Here is a 20,124-nt window from a genome sequence, read left to right as displayed (position 1 = left end):
GAACGGGGGACCGTACTTCTAAAGTGGAGTGATTTGGATCTGTAAAACCAACGGCTTTCCAACCAAATGCATTCAAAACGAGCCCTGTCTCGAGTCGAAACCAGCGCTGTTATGGGTTCGGAGTTATTGTCGATATTTTTCTGTGCGTCGATTATAAGTTAGCTAGGTAGGTTTGTTATATGCGAATAGGTGTTTTTCCCTGTGTATTGAGTCAGCGTCATGACTTCTGACTATGCGCATGTAATGGACAGACAAGACTCACTGACTAGCCGTCTGGAGAGCCCGATATCAGCCAAACTGGAAACACTTCAGGCCAAGAAGAACTTCTCTGTCAGTCACCTGTTGGATCTGGAGGAGGCGCGGGAGATGGTAGGGGCTCAGGCCAATGAGAGCGCCGGGGATGCGGGAAGGAGTATGGTGGAGTCCCCGGGGCTGACCAGCGGCAGCGATACGACTCAGCAGGAGAGTAAGTTAGTGGATGGGTGGATGGTGTCGCCTTCCTCCGGTGTAGAATAGCTGTACTACGCTGTGATATCAGACAGAGAAAAATTGTCACGTTAGTAAACACACGTCCGTGAAACAACACCAATGTTTTCCTCAGGCTTTCTTAACCTTTCCTGGGTAACCTGGGAAGGTATTGAGGCGCATAAAGCTGCTCATAGCGCACACTGAACATATGCTTTTATTCGTGTTTTTTAGATAGAGCCTCTATACTCCTTTAGATTGATCAATCACAGCCCTTTATATGGAGCCTCTATACTCCTTTAGATTGATCAATCACAGCCCTTTATATGGAGCCTCTATACTCCTTTAGATTGATCAATCACAGCCCTTTATATGGAGCCTCTATACTCCTTTAGATTGATCAATCACAGCCCTTTATATAGAGCCTCTATACTCCTTTAGATTGATCAATCACAGCCCTTTATATAGAGCCTCTATACTCCTTTAGATTGATCAATCACAGCCCTTTATATAGAGACTGTGTACAATAGCTTCGGGAAATAGGGGTGATGAGGTGAAAAATCGGAATAAAAAAAATATATATATTTGTACATACCTACTATCTCAAGGGTTTTTAATTATTTTTTACTATTTTCTACATTGTAGAATAATAGTGAAAACATCAGAACTATAAAATAACACATATGGAATCATGTAGTAACCAAAAAAGTGTTAACAAATCAAAATGTATTTTATATTTTGAAGATTCTTCAAAATAGCCACCCTTTGCCTTGATGACAGCTTTGCACACTATTGGCATTCTCTCAACCAGCTTCATGTAGTCACCTGGAATTAATTTTAATTAACAGGTGTGCCTTGTTAAAATTTTATTTGTTGAATTTATTTTCTTCTTAATGTGTTTGAGCCAATCAGTTGTGTTGTGACAAGGTAGGGGTTGTATACAGAAGATAGCCCTATTTGGTAAAAGACCAAGTCCATATTATGGCAAGAACAGCTCAAACAGGCAAAGAGAAACGGTAGTCCAGGTCAGTCAATGCTGAAAAACTATCAAGCACTATGATGAAACTGGCTCTCATGAGGACCGCCACAGGAAAGGAAGACCCAGAGTTACCTCTGCTGCAGAGGATAAGTTCATTAGAGTTACCGGCCTCAGAAATTGCAGCCCAAATAATTGCTTCACAGAGTTCAAGTAACAGACACATCTCAACATCAACTGTTCAGAGGAGACTGTGTGAATCAGGCCTTCATGGTCACATTGCTGCAAAGAAACCACTACTAAAGGACACCAATAATAAGAAGAGACTTGCTTGGGTCAAGAAACACGACCAATGGACATTAGACCGGTGAGTCCAAATTTTAGATTTTTGGTTCCGACCGGCGTGTCTTTGTGAGACGCAGAGTTGGTGAACGGATGATCTCCGCATGTGTGGTTCCCACCGTGAAGCATGGAGGAGGAGGTGTGATGATGTGGGGGTGCTTTGCTGGTGACACTGTCAGTGATTTATTTAGAATTCAAGGCACACTTAACCAGCATGGCAACCACAGCGATACGCCCTCCCATCTGGTTTGTGCTTAGTGGGACTATCATTTGTTTTTCAACAGGACAGTGACCCAACACACCTTCAGGCTGTGTAAGGGACATTTGACCAAGAAGGAGAGTGATGGAGTGCTGCATCAGATGACCTGGCCTCCACAATCACCCAACCTCAACTCAATTGAGATGGTTTGGGATGAGTTGGACCGCAGAGTGAAGGAAAAGCAGCCTGCAACTCCTTCAAGACTGTTAGAAAATAATTCCTCATGAAGCTAGTTAAGAGAATGCAAAGAGTGTGCAAAGCTGTCATCAAGGCAAAGGGTGGCTACTTTGAAGAATCTAAAATATATTTTGATTTGTTTAACAGTTTTTTGGTTACTACAATGTAGAAAATAGTAAAAAATAAAGAAAAACCATTGAATGAGTAGGTGTGTCCAAACATTCGACTGGTACTGTACATATGGACTGGGCTTTTAATCGTACTGTATTAGAGGATCGATATAGCAGTCTGCTGTGCCAGCGCTGACAAAAAAGATTTGTCCAAACTATTTCTCCAGTGGCTATGCTATATACCAGGGATCATCAACTAGATTATACCGGGGATCGTCAACTAGATTATACCGGGGATCGTCAACTAGATTATACCAGGGATCATCAACTAGATTATACCAGGGATCATCAACTAGATTAGACCAGGGATCATCAACTAGATTATACCGGGGATCATCAACTAGAGTCAGCCACGAGCTGATTTTTTCTAGAAAGGATGGTCAGAGGCCGGAACTTAATTACAAGTAATTTGTAGACTGCAAATTGACAGCAAAATGCCCAAACATATATAATGTTTGACTAAAACATAATCATTTCAAACCTTGCTTACATTTGTATACGATCACTTGTGTTATGTTTATTACATAATTGATTATGTAATAATGTTTATTACATAATCAACAACAGACTTCTCACTACACGTGAAGGCCTACAATTAAGCTTTAGTGAGTACTGTAATACATGTAAAAAATCCCACTGTCTCATAAAGAGACAGCATGCAGAGGAGATTATTCTAGGCCTATATTTTAGACCAACAAAATCAAGTGGAATCCATTTTAAATGTGTGAGGTTAAAAATGTATAATAAAACCATTTATGAAGGTGAGTTATTTTTTTTAAAACCGTAGGCTTAAGTAAATGCTTCAAAAAGTAGCATATTCTTTAATAAACACCAATAGTCAATGCAAAGCTAAAAAGCTGGACCCTCTAAAGCGATCTATAAATGACTTCTTACAGGATTCAATTCTGGACGCAATCGAGTGTAAACATGTAGCTCTGTGTTTGTTTACATCGTTCAGAAATGAATGTTGACTCTTAAATTAATCACGTGAGCGTTTCTTCAGAGGCGGCTGGATGAATGAGGCTGATTTATTTAACATCTCTATTTATTGAAATTTTTTATTTAACCTTTAATTAACTAGTCAGTTAAGGACAAATTCTTATTTACAATGACGGCCTACCAAAAGGCAAAAGGCCTCCTGCAGGGACGGGGTCTGGCATAAAAAAAATACAAATAAATGAAATAAAAATATAGGACAAAACACACATCACGATAAGAGAGACACCACAACACTACATAAAGAGAGACACCACAACACTACATAAAGAGAGACACCACAACACTACATAGAGAGAGACCTAAGACAACAACATAGCAAGGCAGCAACACAACATGACAACAACATGGTAGCAACACAACATGACAACAACATGGTAGCAACACAACATGACAACAACATGGTAGCAACACAACATGACAACAACATGGCAGCAACACAACATGACAACAACATGGTAGCAACACAACATGACAACAACATGGTAGCAACACAACATGACAACAACATGGCAGCAACACAACATGACAACAACATGGTAGCAACACAACATGACAACAACATGGTAGCAACACAACATGACAACAACATGGTAGCAACACAACATGACAACAACATGGTAGCAACACAACATGACAACAGCATGGTAGCAACACAACATGACAACAACATGGCAGCAACACAACATGACAACAACATGGTAGCAACACAACATGACAACAACATGGTAGCAACACAACATGGCAACAACATGGTAGCAACACAACATGGCAACAACATGGTAGCAACACAACATGACAACAACATGGTAGCAGCACAACATGACAACAACATGGTAGCAACACAACATGACAACAGCATGGTAGCAACACATGACAACACAACATGACAACAACATGGCAGCAACACAACATGGCAGCAACACAACATGGTAGCAACACAACATGACAACAACATGGTAGCAACACAACATGGCAACAACATGGTAGCAACACAACATGACAACAACATGGCAGCAACACAACATGGCAGCAACACAACATGGTAGCAACACAACATGGCAACAACATGGTAGCAACACAACATGGCAACAACATGACAACAACATGGTAGCAGCACAACATGGCAACAACATGGTAGCAACACAACATGACAACAACATGGTAGCAACACAACATGGTAGCAACACAACATGACAACAACATGGTAGCAACACAACATGACAACAACATGGTAGCAACACAACATGACAACAACATGGTAGCAACACAACATGACAACAACATGGTAGCAACACAACATGACAACAACATGGTAGCAACACAACATGACAACAACATGGTAGCAACACAACATGACAACAACATGGTAGCAACACAACATGACAACAACATGGTAGCAACACAACATGACAACAACATGGTAGCAACACAACATGACAACAACATGGTAGCAACACAACATGACAACAACATGGTAGCAACACAACATGACAACAACATGGTAGCAACACAACATGACAACAACATGGTAGCAACACAACATGACAACATGGTAGCAACACAACATGACAACAACATGGCAGCAACACAACATGACAACAACATGGTAGAAACACAACATGACAACAACATGGTAGCAACACAACATGACAACAACATGGTAGCAACACAACATGACAACAACATGGTAGCAACACAACATGACAACAACATGGTAGCAACACAACATGACAACAACATGGTAGCAACACAACATAACAACAACATGGTAGCAACACAACATGACAACAACATGGTAGAAACACAACATGACAACAACATGGCAGCAACACAACATGACAACAGCATGGTAGCAACACAACATGACAACAACATGGTAGCAACACAACATGACAACAACATGGTAGCAACACAACATGACAACAACATGGTAGCAACACAACATGACAACAACATGGTAGCAACACAACATGACAACATGGTAGCAACACAACATGACAACAACATGGTAGCAACACAACATGACAACAACATGGTAGCAACACAACATGACAACAACATGGTAGCAACACAACATAACAACAACATGGTAGCAACACAACATGACAACAACATGGTAGCAACACAACATGACAACAACATGGTAGCAACACAACATGACAACAACATGGTAGCAACACAACATGACAACAACATGGTAGCAACACAACATGACAACAACATGGTAGCAACACAACATGACAACAACATGGTAGCAACACAACATGACAACAACATGGTAGCAACACAACATGACAACAACATGGTAGCAACACAACATGACAACAACATGGTAGCAACACAACATGACAACAACATGGTAGCAACACAACATGACAACAACATGGTAGCAACACAACATGACAACAACATGGTAGCAACACAACATGACAACAACATGGTAGCAACACAACATGACAACAACATGGTAGCAACACAACATGACAACAACATGGTAGCAACACAACATGACAACAACATGGTAGCAGCACAACATGACAACAACATGGTAGCAACACAACATGACAACAACATGGTAGCAACACAACATAACAACAACATGGTAGCAACACAACATGACAACAACATGGCAGCAACACAACATGACAACAGCATGGTAGCAACACAACATGACAACAACATGGTAGCAACACAACATGACAACAACATGGTAGCAACACAACATGACAACAACATGGTAGCAACACAACATGACAACAACATGGTAGCAACACAACATGACAACAACATGGTAGCAGCACAACATGACAACAACATGGTAGCAACACAACATGGCAACAACATGGTAGCAACACAACATGACAGCAACACAACATGACAACAACATGGTAGCAACACAGCATGACAGCAGCACAACATAACAACAACATGGTAGCAACACAGCATAACAACAACATGGTAGCAACACAGCATAACAACAACATGGTAGCAACACAACATGACAACAACATGGCAGCAACACAACATGACAACAACATGGTAGCAACACAACATGACAACAACATGGTAGCAACACAACATGACAACAACATGGTAGCAACACAACATGACAACAACATGGTAGCAACACAACATGACAACAACATGGTAGCAACACAACATGACAACAACATGGTAGCAACACAACATAACAACAACATGGTAGCAACACAGCATGACAACAACATGGTAGCAACACAACATGACAACAACATGGCAGCAACACAACATGACAACAGCATGGTAGCAACACAACATGACAACAACATGGTAGCAACACAACATGACAACAACATGGTAGCAACACAACATGACAACAACATGGTAGCAACACAACATGACAACAACATGGTAGCAGCACAACATAACAACAACATGGTAGCAACACAGCATAACAACAACATGGTAGCAACACAACATGACAACAGCATGGTAGCAACACAGCATGACAACAACATGGTAGCAACACAACATGACAACAACATGGTAGCAACACAGCATAACAACAACATGGTAGCAACACAACATGACAACAACATGGTAGCAACACAGCATGACAACAACATGGTAGCAACACAACATGACAACAACATGGTAGCAACACAACATAACAACAACAACATGGTAGCAAGACAACATGACAACAACATGGTAGCAACACAGCATGGCAACAACATGGTAGCAACACAACATAACAACAACAACATGGTAGCAACACAGCATAACAACAACATGGTAGCAACACAACATGGTATGAGCACAACATGGTAGCAACACAGCATGACAACAACATGGTAGCAACACAACATAACAACAACATGGTAGCAACACAACATGACAACAACATGGTAGCAACACAGCATAACAACAACATGGTAGCAACACAGCATGGTATGAGCACAACATGGTAGCAACACAACATGACAACAACATGGTAGCAACACAGCATGACAACAACATGGTAGCAACACAACATGGTATGAGCACAACATGGTAGCAACACAACATGACAACAACATGGTAGCAACACAGCATGACAACAACATGGTAGCAACACAACATGACAACAACATGGTAGCAACACAACATAACAACAACATGGTAGCAACACAACATAACAACAACATGGTAGCAACACAACATGACAACAACATGGTAGCAACACAACATAACAACAACATGGTAGCAACACAACATGACAACAACATGGTAGCAACACAACATAACAACAACATGGTAGCAACACAGCATGACAACAACATGGTAGCAACACAACATGACAACAACATGGTAGCAACACAACATAACAACAACAACATGGTAGCAAGACAACATGACAACAACATGGTAGCAACACAGCATGGCAACAACATGGTAGCAACACAACATAACAACAACAACATGGTAGCAACACAGCATAACAACAACATGGTAGCAACACAACATGGTATGAGCACAACATGGTAGCAACACAGCATGACAACAACATGGTAGCAACACAACATAACAACAACATGGTAGCAACACAACATGACAACAACATGGTAGCAACACAGCATAACAACAACATGGTAGCAACACAGCATGACAACAACATGGTAGCAACACAGCATGACAACAACATGGTAGCAACACAACATGGTATGAGCACAACATGGTAGCAACACAGCATGACAACAACATGGTAGCAACACAACATGACAACAACATGGTAGCAGCACAACATAACAACAACATGGTAGCAACACAACATAACAACAACATGGTAGCAACACAGCATGACAACAACATGGTAGCAACACAACATGACAACAACATGGTAGCAACACAACATGACAACAACATGGTAGCAACACAACATGGTATGAGCACAACATGGTAGCAACACAACATGACAACAACATGGTAGCAACACAACATGGTATGAGCACAACATGGCAGCAACACAACATGACAACAACATGGTAGCAACACAACATGACAACAACATGGTAGCAACACAACATGACAACAACATGGTAGCAACACAACATGACAACAACATGGTAGCAACACAACATGACAACAACATGGTAGCAACACAACATGACAACAACATGGTAGCAACACAACATGACACCACAGCATGGTAGCAACACAACATGACAACAACATGGTAGCAACACAACATGACAACAACATGGTAGCAACACAACATGACACCACAGCATGGTAGCAACACAACATGACAACAACATGGTAGCAACACAACATAACAACAACATGGTAGCAACACAGCATAACAACAACATGGTAGCAACACAGCATAACAACAACATGGTAGCAACACAACATGACAACAACATGGTAGCAACACAGCATAACAACAACATGGTAGCAACACAACATGACAACAACATGGTAGCAACACAACATGACAACAACATGGTAGCAACACAACATGACAACAACATGGTAGCAACACAACATGACAACAACATGGTAGCAACACAACATGACAACAACATGGTAGCAACACAACATGACAACAACATGGTAGCAACACAACATGACAACAACATGGTAGCAACACAACATGACAACAACATGGTAGCAACACAACATGACAACAACATGGTAGCAACACAACATGACAACAACATGGTAGCAACACAACATGACAACAACATGGTAGCAACACAGCATAACAACAACATGGTAGCAGCACAAAACATGGTACAAACATTATTGGGCCCAGTCAACAGCACAAAGGGCAAGAAGGTAGAGACAACAATACATCACACAAAGCAGCCACAACTGTCAGTAAGAGTCTCCATGATTGAGTCTTTGAATGAAGAGATTGAGATAACACTGCCCAGTTTGAGTGTTTGTTGCAGCTCGTTCCAGTCGCCAGCTGCGTTTATAGAAATGTATTTCCACCAGCAGGACATGGTGCCATTAGATGACACATGAATTCATGTCACGGATCCGGGGGTCAAACTTAGCAGTTTTATTTGTTGACCAATGATGTTAATTCAATACTCTGACTGGTTGGGTGTAGGTCTAACTAGTGAGAGCTCTGTTAATTCAATACTCTGACTGGTTGGATGTAGGGCCTAACTAGTGAGAGCTCTGTTAATTCAATACTCTGACTGGTTGGGTGTAGGTCTAACTAGTGAGAGCTCTGTTAATTCAATACTCTGACTGGTTGGATGTAGGGCCTAACTAGTGAGAGCTCTGTTAATTCAATACTCTGACTGGTTGGGTGTAGGCCTAACTAGTGAGAGCTCTGTTAATTCAATACTCTGACTGGTTGGGTGTAGGCCTAACTAGTGAGAGCTCTGTTAATTCAATACTCTGACTGGTTGGGTGTAGGTCTAACTAGTGAGAGCTCTGTTAATTCAATACTCTGACTGGTTGGGTGTAGGCCTAACTAGTGAGAGCTCTGATTGCTGTTTCCTTTCATTAAGTGTAAATTCTCAGAGAGAGAATCCCAAGGCTCTGTTCGATAGCTTACATGTGTAGTCGGGTCTGTAGAGACTGTAGAGGCTCTGTAGTGGCTCTGCAGCTGGGTCTGTAGTGGCTGTGTAGTCTGGTCTGTAGAGGCTCTGTAGTGGCTGTGTAGTCTGGTCTGTAGGGGCTCCGTAGCCGGCTCTGTATCGGGGTCTGGTCTGTGTCCCTGAGGCTTTATGGTTTAATTACTGATTGATGAGGAGGATAAGTGTGTCGGAGGAATGAGTGTCTCCTCAGACAGGAGGGTTCTCTAGTTACAGAGTGTCAAGAGACAGACGACCTAACCCACACACTGGGACCATTAGGAGGCCTACCCCACACACTGGGACCATTAGGAGGCCTAACCCACACACTGGGACCATTAGGAGGCCTAACCCACACACTGGGACCATTAGGAGGCCTAACCCACACACTGGGACCATTAGGAGGCCTAACCCACACACTGGGACCATTAGGAGGCCTAACCCACACACTGGGACCATTAGGAGGCCTAACCCACACACTGGGACCATTAGGAGGCCTACCCACACACTGGGACCATTAGGAGGCCTACCCACACACTGGGACCATTAGGAGGCCTACCCACACACTGGGACCATTAGGAGGCCTAACCCACACACTGGGACCATTAGGAGGCCTAACCCACACACTGGGACCATTAGGAGGCCTAACCCACACACTGGGACCATTAGGAGGCCTAACCCACACACTGGGACCATTAGGAGGCCTACCCACACACTGGGACCATTAGGAGGCCTAACCCACACACTGGGACCATTAGGAGGCCTAACCCACACACTGGGACCATTAGGAGGCCTACCCACACACTGGGACCATTAGGAGGCCTAACCCACACACTGGGACCATTAGGAGGCCTAACCCACACACTGGGACCATTAGGAGGCCTAACCCACACACTGGGACCATTAGGAGGCCTACCCACACACTGGGACCATTAGGAGGCCTACCCATATCACATTTATATAAGTATTCATACCCTTTGCTCAGTACTTTGTTGAAGCACCGTTGACAGCGATTACAGCCTCGAGTCTTCTTGGGTATGACGCTACAAGCTTGGTACACATGTATTTGGGGAGTTTCTCCCATTCTTCTCTGCAGATTCTCTCAAGCTCTGTCAGGTTGGATGGGGAGCGTCGCTGCACAGCTATTTTCAGGTCTCTCCAGAGATGTTAGATCGGAACCAAGTCCGGGCTCTGGCTGGGCCACTCAAGGACATTCAGAGACTTGTCCTGAAGCCACTCCTACGTTGTCTTGGCTGTGTGCTTAGGGTCGTTGTCCTGTTGGAAGGTGAACCTTCTCCCCAGTCTGAGTCTGAGGTCGTGAGCAGGTTTTCATCAAGGATCTCTTTGTACTTTGCTCCGTTCATCTTTCCCTCGATCCTGACTAGTCTCACAGTCCCTGCCGCTGAAAAACATCCCCACAACATAATGCTGCCACCACCATGCTTCACCGCAGGGATGGTGCCAGGTTTCCTCCAGATGTGACGCTTGGCATTCAGGCCAAAGAGTTCAATCTTGGTTTCATCAGAACTGAGAATGTTGTTTCTCATGGTCTGAGTTTATTTAGGTGCCTTTTGGCAAACTCCAAGCAGGCTGTCATGTGCCTTTTACTGAGGAGTGGCTTCTGTCTGGCCACTCTACCATAAAGGCCTGATTGGTGGAGTGCTGCAGAGATTGTTGTCATTCTGGAAGGTTCTCCCGTCTATACAGAGGAACTCTGGAGCTCTGTCAGAGTGACCATCAGGTTCTTGGTCACCTCCCTAACCAAGGCCCTTCTCCCCCGATTCCTCAGTTTGGCTGGGCGACCAGCTCTAGGAAGAGTCTTGGTGTTTCCAAACTTCTTCCTTTTAAGAAGGATGGAGGCCACTGTGTTCTTGGGGACCTTCAATGCTGCAGACATTTTTTGGTACCCTTCCCCAGATATGTGCCTCGACACAATCCTGTCTCGGAGCTTCACGGACAATTCCTTCAACCTCATGGCTTGGTTTTTGCTCTGACATGCACTGTCAACCGTGTGACCTTATATAGACAGGTGTGTGCCTTTCCAAATGATGTCCAATCAATTACATTTACCACAGGTGGACTCCAATGAAGTTGTAGAAACATCTAAAGGATGATCAATGGAAACAGGATGCACCTGAGCTCAATTTCAAGTCTCATAGTAAAGGGTCTGAATACTTATGTAAATAAGGTATTTCTGTTTTTATTTTCAATGCATTTGCTAAGATTTCAAAAAAACTTTTTCATTATGGGGTATTGTGTAAAAAAAAAGAAAGAATATTGAGTTAAAAAAACAACATTATTTCAGAATAAAGCTGTAACATAACTAAATGTGTGAAATAGAGTCTGAATATTTTCCGATTTATTATTATTATTTATTATTATTATTATTATTAAAAACTGAAATTGTAGGCTAGCCTAAAGTTTACCCCTAATAATCAAATTATATGTGACATTTTGAATCTTCCAGATGCACATGTTCCTTTTCAATGTGCCGACCACTGCATTGATCAGGCGAGAAATACACTAGGAGACAATAACTGACCGGTTGAGGTTTAGGGTCAAATAACATTTATCACATGATCCATTAGAACAATAGATGTGTCATAATCGTGAATGTTTATATCTCGTGGATAATTATATCAATATTATCACATAAAGGTGTTCAGGATCTGAAAGCAGAAATTATAATAATATCGAAACTAAATAAAAACACAATTGAAGCAAAAGTCAATCCAAAACTCTAGAACAAAAACACAGTCCACATTTGGTTCTATGTAGCAGGGCTGTATTCATGATGTGTGTATTGGAATCTGTTCTGCTCTCAATGTGTATAGGGCTATATTTCCATATACCTGTTTGTGTGTTTGTCAGTGTTCATATTGACATGTGTATCTGTGTTTCTCGCTAGATGAGCATGTGAGTTCTAAGGAGAAGAAGAGAAAGCAACGTCGTAACAGGACGACCTTCAACAGCAGTCAGCTGCAGGCGCTAGAGAGAGTGTTTGAGAGGACACACTACCCTGACGCCTTCGTACGGGAGGACCTGGCACGCAGGGTTAACCTCATTGAGACACGGGTACAGGTGAGAGTCAGGGTTAACCTCACTGAGGTACAGGTGAGAGTCAGGGTTAACCTCACTGAGGTACGGGGTACAGGTGAGAGTCAGTGTTAACCTCACTGAGGTACGGGGTACAGGTGAGAGTTAGGGTTAACCTCATTGAGGTAAGGGGTACAGGTGAGAGTCAGGGTTAACCTCACTGAGGTACGGGTACAGGTGAGAGTCAGGGTTAACCTCACTGAGGTACAGGTACAGGTGAGAGTCCGGGTTAACCTCACTGAGGTACGGAAACAGGTGAGAGTCAGGGTTAACCTCACTGAGGTACGGGGTACATGTGAGAGTCAGGGTTAACCTCACTGAGGTACGGGTACAGGTGAGAGTCAGGGTTAACCTCACTGAGGTACGGGTACAGGTGAGAGTCAGGGTTAACCTCACTGAGGTATGGGTACAGGTGAGAGTCAGGGTTAACCTCACTGAGGTACAGGCGAGAGTCAGGGTTAACCTCATTGAGACACGGGTACAGGTGAGAGTCAGGGTTAACCTCACTGAGGTACGGGTAGAGGTGAGAGTCAGGGTTAACCTCACTGAGGTACGGGGTACAGGTGAGAGTCAGGGTTAACCTCACTGAGACACGGGTACAGGTGAGAGTCAGGGTTAACCTCACTGAGGTACAGGTGAGAGTCAGGGTTAACCTCACTGAGGTACGGGTACAGGTGAGAGTCAGGGTTAACTTCACTGAGGTACGGCTACAGGTGAGAGTCAGGGTTAACCTCACTGAGGTACGGAAACAGGTGAGAGTCAGGGTTAACTTCACTGAGGTACGGGTACAGGTGAGAGTCAGGGTTAACCTCACTGAGGTATGGGTACAGGTGAGAGGCAGGGTTAACCTCACTGAGGTACGGCTACAGGTGAGAGTCAGGGTTAACCTCACTGAGGTACAGGTACAGGTGAAAGTCAGGGTTAACCTCACTGAGGTACGGGTACAGGTGAGAGTCAGGGTTAACCTCACTGAGGTATGGGTACAGGTGAGAGTCAGGGTTAACCTCACTGAGGTACGTACAGGTGAGAGTCCGGGTTAACCTCACTGAGGTACGGAAACAGGTGAGAGTCAGGGTTAACTTCACTGAGGTACGGGTACAGGTGAGAGTCAGGGTTAACCTCGCTGAGGTATGGGTACAGGTGAGAGGCAGGGTTAACCTCACTGAGGTACGGGTACAGGTGAGAGTCAGGGTTAACCTCACTGAGGTATGGGTACAGGTGAGAGGCAGGGTTAACCTCACTGAGGTATGGGTACAGGTGAGAGTCAGGGTTAACCTCACTGAGGTACGGGTACAGGTGAGAGTCAGGGTTAACCTCACTGAGGTACGGGGTACATGTGAGAGTCAGGGTTAACCTCACTGAGGTACAGGTGAGAGTCAGGGTTAACCTCATTGAGACACGGGTACAGGTGAGAGTCAGGGTTAACCTCGCTGAGGTATGGGTACAGGTGAGAGGCAGGGTTAACCTCACTGAGGTACGGGTACAGGTGAGAGTCAGGGTTAACCTCACTGAGGTATGGGTACAGGTGAGAGGCAGGGTTAACCTCACTGAGGTATGGGTACAGGTGAGAGTCAGGGTTAACCTCACTGAGGTACGGGTACAGGTGAGAGTCAGGGTTAACCTCACTGAGGTACGGGGTACATGTGAGAGTCAGGGTTAACCTCACTGAGGTACAGGTGAGAGTCAGGGTTAACCTCATTGAGACACGGGTACAGGTGAGAGTCAGGGTTAACCTCACTGAGGTACGGGTACAGGTGAGAGTCAGGGTTAACCTCACTGAGGTACGGGGTACAGGTGAGAGTCAGGGTTAACCTCACTGAGGTACAGGTGAGAGTCAGGGTTAACCTCACTGAGGTACAGGTGAGAGTCAGGGTTAACCTCACTGAGGTACGGGTACAGGTGAGAGTCAGGGTTAACTTCACTGATGTACGGGTACAGGTGAGAGTCAGGGTTAACCTCACTGAGGTATGGCTACAGGTGAGAGTCAGGGTTAACCTCACTGAGGTATGGGTACAGGTGAGAGTCAGGGTTAACCTCACTGAGGTACAGGTGAGAGTCAGGGTTAACCTCATTGAGACACGGGTACAGGTGAGAGTCAGGGTTAACCTCACTGAGGTACGGGTACAGGTGAGAGTCAGGGTTAACCTCACTGAGGTACGGGGTACAGGTGAGAGTCAGGGTTAACCTCACTGAGACACGGGTACAGGTGAGAGTCAGGGTTAACCTCACTGAGGTACAGGTGAGAGTCAGGGTTAACCTCACTGAGGTACGGGTACAGGTGAGAGTCAGGGTTAACTTCACTGAGGTACGGCTACAGGTGAGAGTCAGGGTTAACCTCACTGAGGTACGGAAACAGGTGAGAGTCAGGGTTAACTTCACTGAGGTACGGGTACAGGTGAGAGTCAGGGTTAACAACACTGAGGTATGGGTACAGGTGAGAGGCAGGGTTAACCTCACTGAGGTACGGCTACAGGTGAGAGTCAGGGTTAACCTCACTGAGGTACAGGTACAGGTGAAAGTCAGGGTTAACCTCACTGAGGTACGGGTACAGGTGAGAGTCAGGGTTAACCTCACTGAGGTATGGGTACAGGTGAGAGTCAGGGTTAACCTCACTGAGGTACGTACAGGTGAGAGTCCGGGTTAACCTCACTGAGGTACGGAAACAGGTGAGAGTCAGGGTTAACTTCACTGAGGTACGGGTACAGGTGAGAGTCAGGGTTAACCTCGCTGAGGTATGGGTACAGGTGAGAGGCAGGGTTAACCTCACTGAGGTACGGGTACAGGTGAGAGTCAGGGTTAACCTCACTGAGGTACAGGTACAGGTGAGAGTCCGGGTTAACCTCACTGAGGTACGGAAACAGGTGAGAGTCAGGGTTAACCTCACTGAGGTACGGGGTACATGTGAGAGTCAGGGTTAACCTCACTGAGGTACGGGTACAGGTGAGAGTCAGGGTTAACCTCACTGAGGTACGGGTACAGGTGAGAGTCAGGGTTAACCTCACTGAGGTATGGGTACAGGTGAGAGTCAGGGTTAACCTCACTGAGGTACAGGCGAGAGTCAGGGTTAACCTCATTGAGACACGGGTACAGGTGAGAGTCAGGGTTAACCTCACTGAGGTACGGGTAGAGGTGAGAGTCAGGGTTAACCTCACTGAGGTACGGGGTACAGGTGAGAGTCAGGGTTAACCTCACTGAGACACGGGTACAGGTGAGAGTCAGGGTTAACCTCACTGAGGTACAGGTGAGAGTCAGGGTTAACCTCACTGAGGTACGGGTACAGGTGAGAGTCAGGGTTAACTTCACTGAGGTACGGCTACAGGTGAGAGTCAGGGTTAACCTCACTGAGGTACGGAAACAGGTGAGAGTCAGGGTTAACATCACTGAGGTACGGGTACAGGTGAGAGTCAGGGTTAACCTCACTGAGGTATGGGTACAGGTGAGAGGCAGGGTTAACCTCACTGAGGTACGGCTACAGGTGAGAGTCAGGGTTAACCTCACTGAGGTACAGGTACAGGTGAAAGTCAGGGTTAATCTCACTGAGGTACGGGTACAGGTGAGAGTCAGGGTTAACCTCACTGAGGTATGGGTACAGGTGAGAGTCAGGGTTAACCTCACTGAGGTACGTACAGGTGAGAGTCCGGGTTAACCTCACTGAGGTACGGAAACAGGTGAGAGTCAGGGTTAACTTCACTGAGGTACGGGTACAGGTGAGAGTCAGGGTTAACCTCGCTGAGGTATGGGTACAGGTGAGAGGCAGGGTTAACCTCACTGAGGTACGGGTACAGGTGAGAGTCAGGGTTAACCTCACTGAGGTATGGGTACAGGTGAGAGGCAGGGTTAACCTCACTGAGGTATGGGTACAGGTGAGAGTCAGGGTTAACCTCACTGAGGTACGGGTACAGGTGAGAGTCAGGGTTAACCTCACTGAGGTACGGGGTACATGTGAGAGTCAGGGTTAACCTCACTGAGGTACAGGGGAGAGTCAGGGTTAACCTCATTGAGACACGGGTACAGGTGAGAGTCAGGGTTAACCTCACTGAGGTACGGGTACAGGTGAGAGTCAGGGTTAACCTCACTGAGGTACGGGGTACAGGTGAGAGTCAGGGTTAACCTCACTGAGGTACAGGTGAGAGTCAGGGTTAACCTCACTGAGGTACAGGTGAGAGTCAGGGTTAACCTCACTGAGGTACGGGTACAGGTGAGAGTCAGGGTTAACTTCACTGATGTACGGGTACAGGTGAGAGTCAGGGTTAACCTCACTGAGGTATGGCTACAGGTGAGAGTCAGGGTTAACCTCACTGAGGTATGGGTACAGGTGAGAGTCAGGGTTAACCTCACTGAGGTACAGGTGAGAGTCAGGGTTAACCTCATTGAGACACGGGTACAGGTGAGAGTCAGGGTTAACCTCACTGAGGTACGGGTACAGGTGAGAGTCAGGGTTAACCTCACTGAGGTACGGGGTACAGGTGAGAGTCAGGGTTAACCTCACTGAGACACGGGTACAGGTGAGAGTCAGGGTTAACCTCACTGAGGTACAGGTGAGAGTCAGGGTTAACCTCACTGAGGTACGGGTACAGGTGAGAGTCAGGGTTAACTTCACTGAGGTACGGCTACAGGTGAGAGTCAGGGTTAACCTCACTGAGGTACGGAAACAGGTGAGAGTCAGGGTTAACTTCACTGAGGTACGGGTACAGGTGAGAGTCAGGGTTAACAACACTGAGGTATGGGTACAGGTGAGAGGCAGGGTTAACCTCACTGAGGTACGGCTACAGGTGAGAGTCAGGGTTAACCTCACTGAGGTACAGGTACAGGTGAAAGTCAGGGTTAACCTCACTGAGGTACGGGTACAGGTGAGAGTCAGGGTTAACCTCACTGAGGTATGGGTACAGGTGAGAGTCAGGGTTAACCTCACTGAGGTACGTACAGGTGAGAGTCCGGGTTAACCTCACTGAGGTACGGAAACAGGTGAGAGTCAGGGTTAACTTCACTGAGGTACGGGTACAGGTGAGAGTCAGGGTTAACCTCGCTGAGGTATGGGTACAGGTGAGAGGCAGGGTTAACCTCACTGAGGTACGGGTACAGGTGAGAGTCAGGGTTAACCTCACTGAGGTATGGGTACAGGTGAGAGGCAGGGTTAACCTCACTGAGGTATGGGTACAGGTGAGAGTCAGGGTTAACCTCACTGAGGTACGGGTACAGGTGAGAGGCAGGGTTAACCTCACTGAGGTATGGGTACAGGTGAGAGGCAGGGTTAACCTCACTGAGGTATGGGTACAGGTGAGAGTCAGGGTTAACCTCACTGAGGTACGGGGTACATGTGAGAGTCAGGGTTAACCTCACTGAGGTACGGGGTACAGGTGAGAGTCCGGGTTAACCTCACTGAGGTACGGGTACAGGTGAGAGTCAGGGTTAACCTCACTGAGGTACAGGTGAGAGTCAGGGTTAACCTCACTGAGGTACAGGTGAGAGTCAGGGTTAACCTCATTGAGGTACGGGTACAGGTGAGAGGCAGGGTTAACCTCACTGAGGTACGGGTACAGGTTATAGTCAGGGTTAACCTCACTGAGGTATGGGTACAGGTGAGAGTCAGGGTTAACCTCACTGAGGTATGGGTACAGGTGAGAGTCAGGGTTAACCTCACTGAGGTACGGGTACAGGTGGGAGTCAGGGTTAAACTCACTGAGGTATGGGCACAGGTGAGAGTCAGGGTTAACCTCACTGAGATATGGGTACAGGTGAGAGTCAGGGTTAACCTCACTGAGGTACAGGTGAGAGTCAGGGTTAACCTCATTGAGACACGGGTACAGGTGAGAGTCAGGGTTAACCTCACTGAGGTACGGGTACAGGTGAGAGTCAGGGTTAACCTCACTGAGGTACGGGGTACAGGTGAGAGTCAGGGTTAACCTCACTGAGGTACAGGTGAGAGTCAGGGTTAACCTCACTGAGGTACAGGTGAGAGTCAGGGTTAACCTCACTGAGGTACGGGTACAGATGAGAGTCAGGGTTAACTTCACTGATGTAAGGATACAGGTGAGAGTCAGGGTTAACCTCACTGAGGTATGGCTACAGGTGAGAGTCAGGGTTAACCTCACTGAGGTACGGGTACAGGTGAGAGTCAGGGTTAACCTCACTGAGGTATGGGTACAGGTGAGAGTCAGGGTTAACCTCACTGAGGTACGTACAGGTGAGAGTCCGGGTTAACCTCACTGAGGTACGGGTACAGGTGAGAGTCAGGGTTAACCTCACTGAGGTACAGGTGAGAGTCAGGGTAAACCTCACTGAGGTACAGGTGAGAGTCAGGGTTAACCTCACTGAGGTACGGGTACAGGTGAGAGTCAGGGTTAACTTCACTGAGGTACGGCTACAGGTGAGAGTCAGGGTTAACCTCACTAAGGTACAGAAACAGGTGAGAGTCAGGGTTAACTTCACTGAGGTACGGGTACAGGTGAGAGTCAGGGTTAACCTCACTGAGGTATGGGTACAGGTGAGAGGCAGGGTTAACCACACTGAGGTACGGGTACAGGTGAGAGTCAGGGTTAACCTCACTGAGGTATGGGTACAGGTGAGAGGCAGGGTTAACCTCACTGAGGTATGGGTACAGGTGAGAGGCAGGGTTAACCTCACTGAGGTATGGGTACAGGTGAGAGTCAGGGTTAACCTCACTGAGGTACGGGTACAGGTGAGAGGCAGGGTTAACCTCACTGAGGTATGGGTACAGGTGAGAGGCAGGGTTAACCTCACTGAGGTATGGGTACAGGTGAGAGTCAGGGTTAACCTCACTGAGGTACGGGGTACAGGTGAGAGTCCGGGTTAACCTCACTGAGGTACGGGTACAGGTGAGAGTCAGGGTTAACTTCACTGAGGTACAGGTGAGAGTCAGGGTTAACCTCACTGAGGTACGTGTACAGGTGAGAGTCAGGGTTAACCTCATTGAGGTACGGGTACAGGTGAGAGGCAGGGTTAACCTCACTGAGGTACGGGTACAGGTTATAGTCAGGGTTAACCTCACTGAGGTATGGGTACAGGTGAGAGTCAGGGTTAACCTCACTGAGGTATGGGTACAGGTGAGAGTCAGGGTTAACCTCA

General features: G+C 46.0%; 1 protein-coding gene across 1 annotated transcript in view; it reads left to right on the top strand.

Annotated features, from left to right (window-relative positions):
• Nucleotides 1-202: 202 nt before the first annotated feature.
• Nucleotides 203-20,124, top strand: part of LOC129813667 (paired mesoderm homeobox protein 1-like) — a 72,924-nt gene continuing 53,002 nt past the window's right edge. The window contains exons 1-2 of the mRNA XM_055866063.1: nt 203-466; nt 12,851-13,023. Coding sequence (XP_055722038.1) covers nt 220-466; nt 12,851-13,023 — 420 coding nt within the window. The 5' untranslated portion in view covers nt 203-219. The remainder of the gene's footprint in view (nt 467-12,850; nt 13,024-20,124) is intronic.

Source organism: Salvelinus fontinalis, chromosome 17, assembly GCF_029448725.1.
Source record: "Salvelinus fontinalis isolate EN_2023a chromosome 17, ASM2944872v1, whole genome shotgun sequence".
In the NCBI taxonomy this organism is placed as follows: Eukaryota; Metazoa; Chordata; class Actinopteri; order Salmoniformes; family Salmonidae; genus Salvelinus; species Salvelinus fontinalis.
Note: the sequence above shows the minus strand (reverse complement) of the source record. Positions and strands in the feature narration are given on the sequence as shown.